The 14,306-nt window shown below is 39.5% G+C and overlaps 1 protein-coding gene across 1 annotated transcript in view; it reads left to right on the forward strand.

Moving 5' to 3' along the window:
• Positions 1-14,306, forward strand: part of MCC (MCC regulator of WNT signaling pathway) — a 200,925-nt gene that overhangs the window by 169,216 nt on the left and 17,403 nt on the right. Inside the window, 3 exon segments of the mRNA XM_062017600.1 lie at positions 261-444; positions 6,942-7,176; positions 13,758-13,964. Coding sequence (XP_061873584.1) covers positions 261-444; positions 6,942-7,176; positions 13,758-13,964 — 626 coding nt within the window.

Genomic DNA, 14,306 nt, shown 5'->3' on the forward strand with positions numbered 1-14,306 from the left:
TCAAGAACTGTTTACTGGGACCAGCACTGCAGCTCCCTCCCCCTGTTACCAAGATAAAAGTGGCTCCACACAAACCAACAACAGGCCAGTAGCTTGGTTAACCACTGATGCTCACACACGTGTGAACTTGCTTTTACATCACAGATTGGTAATTTGTTGTCGTCATCTTGGTATAAACTGAGAGGGTGTAGAAGTGTCTCTACTCTTGCCTTTAATTCTGTCCTTAAAGCTCTGAAACAGATTGTTTACTTGAAAACTAGGGGACCAGACAGGTGATGAAAACATCACTCAGATGCTTAAGAGAGCTCATGACTGCAGGAAGACAGCTGAGAATGCAGCAAAGGCCTTGCTGATGAAGCTAGATGGGAGCTGCGGGGGAGCCTATGCAGTCACCGGCTGCAGTGTGCAGCCCTGGGAAAGCCTGTCATCCAACAGCCACACAAGGTAACTGCAACTCTGCTCTCCTAATCCCCAAGCATTTGATTTCAGATCAGAACCTGCATTGTCTTGTACTTGCTGAACTACCTCCCACACCTCAGCCCACTGGCATCTTTGCTTTAATTTAGAAATCACCATGCCTCAGTGGTCTAATTGTGTCTAGAGCGAGGAACTCCAGCCAAGAAGGGTTTTTGTACAGATTTATGGCAAATGAGTGACTCCAAACTTTGATCTTCCTCCTAAATGGTAAAACTGTTAAGTTTGTTTTCTTTTGCTGAGTTCCTTGCTGTTTTGTTGGAACTCAGATCATGTTCTCCTTACATCCATTGTATGCAGACAGTAGAGGCATATGGACAACCAGAGATCAGAAGTATGCTTCTGCTGGCATTTTGAGGTGCTCAGGACTTGTTCTCTGAGTGTTTCAAATCCAGCCAGATTGATGCAATTTTTCTGGAGACCTGTAAAATAATGAGATATAAATGAGCTATTGTTGCAGAAGTGTTTCAGTTCAAATACATCTACTTGCAGCTTCACTTTGAGTTGTTGCCTGCCTGCAATGTAATTGTACTGTGTGCAGTGAATATGTGTACTTGTGTATGGATACAAATTTGGCAAGCATTCTGGATAAATATAGATGAACGTTTTTCTTTTTCAAAGTTATTTTGGTTTCTCAGATTCACTCTAAAACTTCATTTTAATCTGTTTTGGAGCCAGTTCTTTATTGAAATGTTGTCATTTTTTGACATTGTTAGAAGTTTATTTTAGTACTATATCATTTCCTCTTCTTGCTGATGCCTCCTTCAGAGCATCTTATTTCCTGCTATGTGACTTGCATGGAATAGCTAAAAAGTGAGCAAAAAGATAATCTGAGGGAACAGGGTCCAAATGTGAGGGAAATTTTCATGTTTTATTCAAAGCAGTTCCATGGTGCACTTTCAGTCCAAGAAATTAGCATGTCAGCATCTGCACTAGTAACACATTGATCACCCATTGTACCAGAAGTATTTACTGGCCTTGGAAAGAAGTTACACAAAGCTGATTAAAATATTTGACTTGCCTCACTCACTTTCACTGAGACTGTTTGATAGTAATAGAATCTCTGTAGCCCTCGTTTTGTTGAACATCATTTTAGTTTTTTGAAAGGGAGCGGATGGGTGTCTGTGTTTGAGAAAGAAAATCGTCCTTCATGTTCCTTATTCACTGTGAACTTTTGGCAGTCAGCTGGCAATATGTGTATGTGTGCACATAATGTGTTAGTTGAGTAGATGTTTCAGCAGAGTGTGATTTAAATGGCATAGGATTTCAAATTTCATCAGTATAAACTGTGTCATGAAATGTAAAAATGCAAATGTAACTGCTTCTGTGTGCAAGAGATATTGTACTGGATAAGATAACTTTTTATTATCTCTTTTGATATACGTGGCATATGAGAGAAAAGAGCTTTTCTCACTCACCTGAAAGGCACATAGCAAGTCAAGGACTTGTCATATGGGCATACTGATCTGGTAGCCACTTATACATTGTTGCCCCTCTTACTTATACATTTGTCCCCCATACCCAATGTAGTTTGTATTTCTCTAAACATACATACTAGTGAAAATATTTCTAAACTTTAGCTTCTCCATGAAATACAGATCGTCTCTTCTTTCTTCCTGTTGTGTTCAAGTGATATGTGGTAGAGGTGTTTTCAGATTTCTCTTTCCTGTGAACCTCCTCTCAAAATAGTCATCCTCTCCTCAGCTTACAGACATGTGATACTGCCCCAGCCCATAGATGGAGAATCTGTATTGGTTCCAAAGGCACACACCTTTCGATATTTATACAAGTACATATTCTATCTTGGGTTTAAAAATTGCAGATTTTGTCTAACTCTCCTCTCCCTGTCATTCTGGATCCTTTCTGTTTCTCTGCGGGACATTACTCCAGCTTTTTGAAGTTACTTTACCTGTGTTGGCAGCTCTCTCAACTCATTTTTGCATCCTAAGTGTCACTTGGCTCCCTGATGTGCTCAAGACAGATATCCCATTACCTTAGACCTCCAGACCTTTGATTCTTTGATGTTGATGATTACCATTTCCTTTGCTTTTCCATTACAATAGCAATGCAAGCAGAGGTAAAAAAGCATGCTTAAGATCTCAAGTCATCCCTGAAGGCTTAATGCTTTTTTTATTTATCTTAAAGATCCTGGCACTATAAAACTGGAAAGTACAACAAGTCCACATCACTAGTGAATCACTCTGTGAACTACCGTTTGGGGACCATAGGACTGAAATAACATTTTTATGTGTAGTTCAAGCATACTCTCAAGTCTGCAAGACTGATCTTTTGCTGTAGCTGTTTCAGTGTTGCAGATATGTATGGCTACCTTTTCCCTTTGAAAGCAACTGAGTAAAGAAGTGGTGGGATGATGAAAGCTCTCCTTTCCTGAGACTTGTGACAAATGAGTAGTTCTTCCTGCTGTTCTAAATCCTCTAGAATAGGGGCTTATAATGGAATTGTTGACCCATCTTTAGCTTTGGCATTTCAAATGAGATTCTGAATGTCAAGTCACTGAACACATTATTGAGAATAAATGCTTGGTGAGCCACCAGTGACAAGTGGTTAAAGACTGTAAAAGAGAGCAACTGAAATGAAAATAAATGAAATGCAATGAAAGAGCCTTGCGAAGGTTTTTACTGGTGAAGTGAATAAAAATAATAGCAAGCATCTCATTTGGCTGGTGGCAGCACAATAATATTGCCAGTATTTTTTTTTAAATAGATCTGCAGTGTAGTTGAAAGTCACAATTATTTTAACGGGCAGAAAGATAACTAGTAGAACACATATTGCCAACGAGGTTGGATTGACTGCGTCTTAAAAAGAAGAAAACAAAAGAGAAGGATTCCAGTTGTAATGCTGACTGAAAACAGTGGATTTTATTCCCTGTCATGCTAGTAAGCCTAAACCTCACATCTAGATTAATGGGGGGAAAGATCCAGTCTCTTAAATGCAAAGGGCGTTCTTTTCATTGCACACAATATTGCAAAGTACCTGAATTCAGCCAAGTATAGGACAATATGTCTCATCAGAATCACCTCAGGTTTCACAAAAGTAGCTGACAGGCAAGACTATCTTGTCTACAGTGTGCAAGAAAGTTACATAGAAATATTCCAACAGGTATCTTAGTGTTATCAGTGTAGCAAGCACTTCAGTGCTAGACTGAACTAGTCTCAGCAGGAAGCAGACTAGTTTCATCAGAGTTTCTTGTATTAGCCAAATATATTGTTGTTTGTCATTTGGCTGGTTGGAGTACTTCTCAATTTCTCAGAAAGTTATTGGGGCTGTTTCAGATCTCAAGCCCTGGCATTCACCAAGAAGATGGCTGGCCCATGTCTACTGTGTATCAAATGCGCTCTTCCAAAGTATAACGTTACATGCAGATGTTGAAGCAAATTTTGTGGATTCAGTTCTGACAGCATTATTTTAGTTCTGTCAACTTTTGTCTTAATTGCTGAATTGCAGATGTATTTGTTGACTTGATTTTTAACAGATGAACTGAAGCTTATACAGGGTTTTAGGCACAAACCTTTGCCATGTACAGAAGTTACTCACACAGAGGCACTGTTAAAAGCGTTGCTTATATGCCTCCACTGCGTTTTATAAACACACATGTGCATGCAAACCATGCCAGCAAATAGAACTGCACGTTACACTATACCAGCCTGCGTATTTTCTACAGGCTATATATGAAAAGTATTTTTCCATCATCCATGCATGACACCATTGCAAAAGACTTGAGGGATGAAGTGAGCAGGAAGAATATTTCTCTTTGCTTGTTCTGAATGCAACAGCAGTGAGAATGAGCACATTGTATTATGTGAAGAATTTGGGGTCCTTTATCATCTGCATGCTTGAGAAATTAGAAACTGCACATCTTTCACTGCAGTTTTGTGTGTTTTTCAGATGGGTGCATTATACTATGTGTACATGCTGTCTGTTTATCTTTCTCCTGATTGCTGTTGGAAAGGAGAGCAATATATGAAATTCAGGGTCATATGCTCAACAGCTGTGGGCCCTTAAATAGAGCAACAGTGGACTAGCATTATGGCTGTGAGGAGATGTTTTGTGGGGCTTTAGGGGGAACACACCCTGGCAGAGCTGCGCGGTGGGATGCTGTAGCATCATTTCTGTCCCTCATCAGGCAGCCTTATTTTTGCAACAGTTCAAACAGGGTTTTATACCTTAGCTTTCTGCAGCCTGTACTCCTTCCAGTCTTCTGGGTGGCAGCTTGCTGCTCAATATGACGTGAGAGGGAAGGTTCATGTCCCTTGGTGTGTTGGCTAAGGTTTATTCCTCACTAAGCAACCCTCACCTTCTTATTAAAAAAAAAAAAAAAAGAAAGAAAAAAAAGAAGAGCAGCTTGATAGCCATTCACCAGAGGAGCTAATTCAGCTGCAGACAGACAAGGCAGGCAGGCAGCCAGGACTGAAGTAAAAGCATAGTGAGTATCACTGGAAACAACCCAGACTATTTTCCTCAGTTTGGACTGCTGTCCCCTCAAGTATATGTGCATAGCTGTGTATCCTACAGGGCCAAATCTGTGAATATCCAGTGTGTATGAAGTCCAACACAATGTAACTGTAGACTTTCACAATTTTTGCTCAGGTTTCATTGCCAGCAGGAAAGCTAGGTTTTCTTTCCCTTGCAAGCGAAAACTGAGATGAGCTCTTTGTATCCCAAGATTTGAAGCCTGTGTAGGCTTTGAAAGCTGTCCTTACTCCAACGACAGCTGGTTTACATTTAATCCAGAAAGGCTGTGCAAGTGCTGTCTTTGCGTGCTAAGGAAGCTTGTAACATGACTTAGTACAGAATTAAGTATTTCTTAAATTTTCTATCCCTGTGATTTTTATATCAATACCTACTTCAGAGAGATGTCTTTAGACTTAGCAAAGCAAGATTTATTAACTGTTTAGAGATTCTGTAATGAGGAATTAAATATGAACAAAAATCTGTTTGAACCTGAAAGGATTTTTATGTAGCGTAGGTACTGGGTTTTTTTAGCTTCATTGCAGATGGAAATGGATGAATACAAAAGCAAAGACCAATTTACACTTGTGATAATTATGGCAGCTATTATCCCTAAGAAAAGGAAGTAACAATAGGAAACGGACAGAGAACTGTAGTAAAGGACTGTGAGGTGATATTTCATGAGAGGGAAGGATTTTGAGAAGTCTTTGTAGACCTGGCAGTTGTCCATCTCCTCCGAGACTGTGCTTGGAATTTGTAGGAAGATTGACACTTATTTGAGGCACTTAAAAATCCATGTAGCTCTAGCTGAAGTAGAAAAGAGAAAAGTCAAGCCTATCTTGATAGGCTTCCCTTTCTTCATGTGCGTAATATATTTTAGGACCTCATCCTGTCTCTCACAGCATGTAACGGGTGGGGCTTTTTTTCTTGCTACAAAAATATTGAACAGCAGTGCAGTTTGATACAGAAAGTGATTTATTCCCCTGCTGATAACTGAGATCATCTAGCATTCCAGACAAGCACAGTTAATGGATGACTTATCCCTCACTCAGCAGCTGATTACAGGACCTCAGGAGACAGCAGGCAGCTTTGAGTGAGGTTATAGAAACAACACAGCATTTTATTTTCCTTTTAGTGTTATTGCAACAATATTCAACCCTGGAATGCAACAGCTGTATGAGTCTGGGCTCCCCTGCAGCATTGGCATGTGTGTAGGTGGGCAGGCAGCACTGAGCAACCAATGCTCTGTAACCCCTTGTGTAAATATTTGTGGTTCAGACTGATGGGGAGTCATTTGCTTGATGCCTGTAGGTAGGGAGAAGTTCCACTCTGATGATGATTTCTTATTAAAAAACCCACTAATTTATCGATCAGTTTTATGCCAGTGTACTGAAGAATATACCTCATCATGAATTGAAAGATGGTACCTCCTGGCATCTACCAGTGAAATTTTGCTCAGGTTGATTCCTACAAGTATCCATTTAAAATATCTGAGATTATAACCGGTGGTGCCATCAGCAGAGATGAATGTGTTCTGGGGCAATTCTTTTTTCTTAGCAGATGCTTCATCGCAAAGAAGATGAAGACTCAGTGTCTGAGCAGCAGAGAAAAGCTTGCCCTGCTAGAATAGTGCTAAGAAAACTTAAGTACCTTTTTTTTTAATTTTATTTTTTAGTTTAAAAAAATACCTGTTTCAAAAGACACCATTCCAGAAGAAGTAATTCAGTTACATGTCACTAAATACCTGGCTTTGCATAGAAGTTGTCACATGATTCAGTTTTCTCATGTAGCTTAGAGAATTAATTTGTTTTCTGAAATTGTCACACCCGTCTACATCTTTGGAGCATTGCAACGTCCAGTCTACAGCACATGTGTCCTTTCTATGAACTTGTAAGTAAGATTCAGATGCATTGACAGAGTATTGGGAGAGTGTTTGATCTAAAAATATAGATTTTCTTTTCCCCCATTTTTTTTAATACTGTTGTTTCTCTTTCCAGTACTACCAGCTCAACTGCAAGCAGCTGTGATACAGAATTTACAAAGGAGGATGAGCAGCGGCTGAAGGATTATATCCAGCAGTTGAAAAATGACAGGGCGGCAGTGAAGCTGACAATGCTGGAGCTGGAAAGCATCCACATTGATCCCCTTAGCTATGATGTTAAACCTCGTGGAGACAGCCAGAGGCTAGACCTGGAAAATGCAGTCTTGATGCAGGAACTTATGGCAATGAAGGTATTTCATATCCAACAGGCTGACTGCACTGCTCACAATGCCCCGTGCTACAAAACATGCTCAGTGGCACTCATGGGAGGCTTTGATAGTAACCGCTGGGTATTAAAGGGTAACTGATGAAACAAGTAATCAAAGCTGGAAATAGTCCAGTAGTCTGAAAGTGACAGAAGGTAGTGCATCAACAGTCACAAGCTGTGTGTGTTTTGAATTAGGCAAGGATTTCATCCGTGGCTCTATGCTCTCCTTGACAATCCAGATGCTCTCTCTAAGAGATACAGCAGCTGAGTTACTTGAAGGTGACCAAGCTAGCACATGTGCATCTTGAATATCTGTGAACTGAAGCAGAGCAAATTCACCTTGTTTTAATTTTGCTGTGAGAGGACAAATGGTTTCTCTCCAGCGATCGGTCACAGGGCCAGAGATGTTCTAAGAACTGTGTTGCAACCTGTAGTTCATTCAGAGATTCAGAGCCTGAGCAGAGGGTGCAGAGTGTAATGATTTGCAGGAACAGAGATTTTGAGCAAAAACTCTAGTCCCTCAGGCCTTGTCTGTACATCCAGTTCTAAAGTTATGATGTAGGAAAACTAACCTTTGTTCACCAGGTGTAGAGCTTATATTAAATCTGTCTTCTTTATGAACTTGGAGAGAGAGGAACTGAAACACAAGAACATGTTAAAGACAAAACAAGCGCACGTCTGCATTTAGAAACTGCCTGTGTTTGGTTCAGTTTAAATAAGTTTAATTTCTGCATGTTAGCAAGTATTGTTTTAGTCATCTTTGGGATTTTTTTCTTCTGTAGTGTCTAGTGACAGGACGAAGGGTAATGGAAAAAAGCTGAAACACAAAAAAAAATTCCACTTAAACACAAGGAAATACTTCTTTCCTGTGAGGGTGAGGAAGCCTTGGCACAGGCTGCCCAAAGAGGGTGTGGAGTCTCCTTCTCTGGAGGTTTTCAAAACCCTTCTGGATGTGTTCCTGTGTGACTTGATCTAGGTGGACCTGCTTGAGCAGGGAGGTTAGACTGGATGATCTTTAGAGGTCCCTTCCAGCCCCTACCATTCTGTGGTTCTCTGAACTAGTGGCAGATATATCAGATGGTGGAATCAAGTGGGACAGCAAATCCTTATAGTTTCATAAGCTTCTAAGGCTACAGATTTTTGTTTAGATGTGCTACTGATGACAAACTGCTAGCTTAGTAATGATAATTGTGTTCTTAGAGGTATTGCCTTTCCATGATGATATAGTTTTGCAATAATGAATTCAATATTTGTAGTTCAGAAAAAAGATTGCTTGCTGCCAGTTAGAAGATTTAAAGTTATGTTAGTTGTTTGTGTGTATTGTATCCAACAGCAATATATTCCCTATAATGAAAACATGCAAGATGTCTGCAATACATCTGCATATAATTAGGCATATATTGCAGATATATGCCTAATATATCTTTTGCCTCCAGATCTTCCTTGAAAATTCTTCTATGCCATTCTTACTTCTATCTTTAAATTGCTTGGTAAAGACAAATGGCAGAACTGTCCTTGAGATGAGTGGCCTTGTATTCCCTGACCTGGCAGGAACACCAGTGGTTGCATGTCAATACTTTCTGGCACACATTTGAGTGCTGGTAATCCTTTTGTTTACTAAATTATGATCTAACTTGGTTTTTGCATATGATGTCCACTCATAACTTTTGGCTGGACCTAGCACTTTGGGTTTTCACTGCAGGAATTGTCCCTAGGAGAAGAAGGAAATACCTTTCTTTTTGTTTTGTGTGCAGTGAATACTGGAGTACACACACATTTTACATAGGTGGCTGAAGTCACCTTCAGTCCTTTATGGTACAGAGAAACTGATAGTACAGTTATTAATTGTAATTTGTTATACTTCCTTGGGATTCTCAACTGCAGAAAATCACTAGGCTTCTGAAAGGGATATGGTGAAAACTCAAGTTTGTCAAAGCCTGGAATGAATTTGTTGGTAAGTGCTCTCCTGCCGCAGAACTTAAAAACTCCTGTTTTTCTTCTATGCGTAAAGCATTCCAAAAGACACGGACGTGCTCTGCCTGCTGTGGTCCCAAGAGAATGTGCATCCATGGTTGTTGCTCAGGTCTGCGTTACATTGGCTCTTATGTTCAGCAAGCTGTGGCATAGCTGAACCTAAGGGTAAGACTCATGGATATCTTGACTTTGTGAATGTATTGTTTGTATCTATTATTTGAAACATGTACCTCATACAGAATAGGATATACATCTGCCACCTTCTGAGGCAAACATAGAATTTCAATTTCCTAGGAGTATTTTATTTTACTTGAAGCAGATGGGCTCATCTGCACTGAAGAGGACTTCATCATGTAGCAGCTCTTAATTTGTTCCTTCCCTTTCACATTTTTAGCAAGGATGATACATCTTGATTCAACTACTCAAGGATTTCCTGCATTGCCAGGTCTTATGACCTGCTGCTGTCTTTCTGCAACTTGAATCTGGGTTGGAATCTCTGCTGCATCTTTTAGAACCTTGCATTTATGATTGCCAGTAAAAGCTGATCATCACATCAAGTCATGTTCTTGCATCTGTATGCTATGCTGATCATGTTCCAAAAAATGCCTTTGCACCATTAGTGCTCCATTATTGGTGAAAATTATCCATAAAAAGGTGGTTTGGAGATGATTTCTCTGTTGCCCTGAGTTTTTGTTGGTTTTTTTTTTTGGCTGACCTAAGAGCGTAAAATGTAGTGGTCTACTGGTACTGCTGTAAAATCCAATTTTTTGCTTCAAGCGATAATTAACCATGTTTCCAAATATATTCTTGTCTACAGTTTGTCATCATTCAGTCGTGGTGCTTTGAGGTCAGTTGTTGTCATGCCCCAGTTAGCAAAGAGATTACTTCTGATGGGTGTAAATAATTCTTGTTTTACAGCCTTTCTGCATTTCAAAGGACTTAGTCTCATCATTCAAAGTCTCATCTTTCTACACTGATAATTATTCCTCTTTTGTGTACAGGTGCTGATAAAATTGCTCATAATGTGCTTCAATACTACCACCTCTTTGGGAAAAAATGTTAAGAGTCCTATTGTTCAAATTTCATGCTCTTACAGATGTGTATAGTAAAGTAGAACTAACTAGAGCAAGGCATTGATCTGCTGTGATACTTGTCTTACTTCTGAAGGATAGTATATTTCATCTTGTGTACTGTCATCTTCCTGGAGTCCCTTTTATGATTTTTTAAACTTTTTGCCCCATGAGAGCCCTTGATGTTGTATTATTCTGACATGACCACATCTAATACAAATTTTGATTTTAAGGATGCTATAGTGTTTCTGATTATACTGAGTCAGGAGTGATTCATTTTCATTCAAATTTTCAATCAAATTCATAGAATTGTAGAATCATAAAATTGTTACTGTTGGAAAAGGCCTTTAAGATCATTAAGTCCAACCTCTAACCTCACACTACTAGGCCCATCAGTAAAGTAAATCAAACTGTTATCCTTCAGCACCTCATCTGTGCATCTTTCGAATATCTCTAGGCATGGTGACTCTGCCACCTCCCTGGGCAGCCCATTCCATTCCAATGCTTAATAACCGCCTTGGTGAAAAAGCTCTTCCTGTTGTCCAATCTAAACCTTCCCTGGTGCAACTTGAGCCCATTTCCTCAAGTTGTATTATTCATTACTGGAGAGAAGAGATCGACGCCCATATCACTACAGCTCCCTTTCACGTAGTTGTAGAGAGCAACCGTATCTCCTCTCAGCCTCTCCTTCTCTAGGCTAAACATCCCCAGCATGAGAAAAATTACATGACTGCAAGTACAAACTATTACTCATCATTCAGTTAACTGGTCCTGAAAACAACTGCTGGAGTTAGTGCTTGAAACCTGTGAATTTGCATGTGTTCTGCGTGTCTTCCACAGTCGACTGAACGAGTGACCATTTGACATCTCCTCCTTCAGGGTTTCGTTTTGTAAATGCCACTGATGCTTTAGGCCCACACTTTGAAGAAGCAGATATGTTAAACTGCAAAATGTTCTACCAGCATTCTGTAATCAAAAAAAAAAAAAGAGGACAGTAGATATACAAAGATGATGTTGTCTTTGAAACAAAAGTTAGACCCTGTATTTAGAAAACATATTTTTGTGAAAAAAGTTACTTCATATGTAAAGACTAATTAACATTCTAAGTAAACGTGAGCAACTTAGATTTTCCCACAGTAAATGTTACTGTTACCACCTTGCCTCACAGATTGTATGTGTCCAGACCAGAATCCTCAACTGTAGTTTTAATTTTTAGCTTCAACCTTTCCATTCTTTTGAGTTCCTTCCCTGGGACCCTCTGTAAGATGCTAACTGATGGTTCTTCCACTTTTAACCTCCTTTGTCTTTACTTCAAAATCACATTGTCTTAACATGAGAAAATTAATATATGGAGGGTGCTTTTGGAGTCCATGACATGTCTTCTGGGACAGGATGCCAACTTGAGAATTCTTATATGACGATGTAAGCTTGCAGTCATCATAAACGAAGGAGTTGACCACTGATCCTCAAATTGATTTTCAGATAGGAAATATATATATATGTATGTGTGTATATATATATATGTAGTACAAAAAACCATCCAGTCTTTAAGGTAAAACTTGTAAGTGATGTGGGAAATCAGTTCTACAGATTCACTGTTGCAGTGGTTAAATTCACCTACTTCTTTTAGGAAATTAATGTCCCTTATTTCTAGACTGAACTTGCCTGGCACAAGCTCCCAGTCTGAGAAGATCTTCTCATGACCCTCCCACACAGACATCCCTCTGTCAAGAGTGAGTTCTGTTCACAAAATACTCTGTTCAAATTACTTCTCACCCTTCACTAAGCAGACTAAGTAGATTAATGGCTTTAGAGATAGAGGCTTAAGAAGATAAATGCATACACCTAAGTATACCAGACAATCCAGTTCAACTCCTATAACTAAATTTCACCATCATTATTTATCAGTATGATTGAGGTTTTTACTGTTGACAAAGGAAATTAATAGTGTTTGCCTAACAACTGAATTTGTGTAAACCACATTGAGTGACACTGATTGTACTTCTAACCTTCAATTCACAAACAAGTAGAAGAATAAATGAATTATTTTAAAGTCCAATCAAACCTTTCCAAACCTGAGGGGTTTTAAGATACGGATTTTATTTTTACATGGTTGGTGATTCAGAATAATCCAACTATTATCTGTGGTTACTGTATGCTGGTTGTAGCTGTGATACACCTGTGTGCACTGCTTGCACTTAATTCAGACAGTAAATTTTTGGTAGGAATGTAGATTTCTCTTCTACAGGAAAAGTTAGTCTACACATTTGTCAAGATTTATGTTTGTGTAATTTTTGTTAATAATGGATATAATCAAAAAACCATTATTTTTGAAGGAAAAACATGATATCTATGATACTTTTTATGACTAGAATATGAGGGGGTTGTTGGAAAAAAAAATAGTTTTTAAATTATTTTATTTAATAATTTCTTTATTGTGGCCACAGAACAATAAACTTCTGTCTTTCACAGATGGTTACACAGTGAACAAGTCTAGAACTAAACTGTAATAGAGAAAATGGCTTCATGAACTCAATATTCACTCATGAGGTGACCTAGGGCACGGCAAGCTCAACAGTGAGATCCTGATTCTGAACTGGGTTGGGTTTTGTTCGTCGGTGGTTTTTTAACATGTAATGTAGAATACATTTTAGGACTATCTCATTAAATCCTTTGTGGATGCCGACTTTTCCCAGGTTCAGGAAATAACTATTTTGTGGAATAAACTTCTCTGAAGTGTTTTTAAACACAAAGAGCCTTCTGTTTCAGGATATCCATCAGGTGCTTTTCATGGGAGGCTGGGAGCAAGTGCTGAAAGAGTCACCACACTCATGCCTTGTTCTTACACTTCTGCCCACCCACTGTCGGAGCAACTGTTAAGGCAGAGGTCTGTCCCCAGACAGTAGTTACTGTGTTGCAATAGTTGACAGTCATAAATATCAGTGTAGCAGAAGAGTTACACACAAGAACCATCTGCCGTACCCAGTTACCCTTTTTGACTAACTCTGTCACAGAGGCTATTGTTGACGCAGGAGCATGTCATCTGTGTTCAGTGTCCTAGTCCGTCAAACCTGTTCCACTGCAATGAGGTAAACCAACTGTAATTCTCACATATAAATAAGGAACTGGAACCTAACACTTACGGAGCTGTTTGACAAGAAAGTCAGACCCTCCTATTTTTATGGCAAGGGTCTCTGAACGCCAAGGTAGAACCAAAGAAATTTTAGCAGTGGCAACACTTTCAGGTCCCTGCTGCTCTCAATTTCAGCACCACATTAACTGCTCTGTTGTCTCTGATCTTATTTCTGAGGCTGATTAAGGAACGGCACAGATCATCATACCCACTTACTATCAAGATATACTTGTCTTTTGACAAATATACTATGTGATTATGAAAAGTCTTCTGTCTTCATAGTGTTCTCCATGCAAAGATCACTTTAGTATGTGGATGAAAACCTTGTTTAACCTCATCTTCCTTTATGTATGTAGACCCATGAAGCTAACACTGTTTCTTCAACAGGAGGAGATGGCAGAGCTCAAGGCACAGCTTTACCTGCTAGAGAAGGAGAAGAAGGCATTGGAATTGAAACTGAGCACTCGAGAAGCCCAGGAGCAGGCCTACCTCGTCCACATTGAGCATTTGAAGTCTGAAGTGGAAGAGCAAAAAGAGCAGAGAATGAGGTCTCTCAGCTCAACCAGCAGTGGAAGCAAAGATAAACTGGGCAAGGTCAGGAGACAAGTTTCCAGAATGGGCATAAACAGAATTTACTGTAACCCACCCCTCCCTGTAGCAGTCTTTAGCCTCTTTTGTCTATATGTACATTTTTTCTCTCTTCTCCGATTGTTGGGTTCTTTCATTCTGTGACTTATAAGGACCTTGCAGAACTCCTGTTAACTACGGACTAAAACAAGGTTGTCATTTTGGGTAGAAGTGTAGCAAAGCCTTTCTTGCCAAACATACACACTGCTGTGTTGTGCCTTGCCTGCTGCCGCTCCTTGGAAATAGAAGAGAGTCAAAGCACTCCCTGCTTGGGACACAAAATATGAAAAATTAGAGCTCATTTCTATG

This window comes from Colius striatus, chromosome Z (assembly GCF_028858725.1).
Source record: "Colius striatus isolate bColStr4 chromosome Z, bColStr4.1.hap1, whole genome shotgun sequence".
In the NCBI taxonomy this organism is placed as follows: domain Eukaryota; kingdom Metazoa; phylum Chordata; class Aves; order Coliiformes; family Coliidae; genus Colius; species Colius striatus.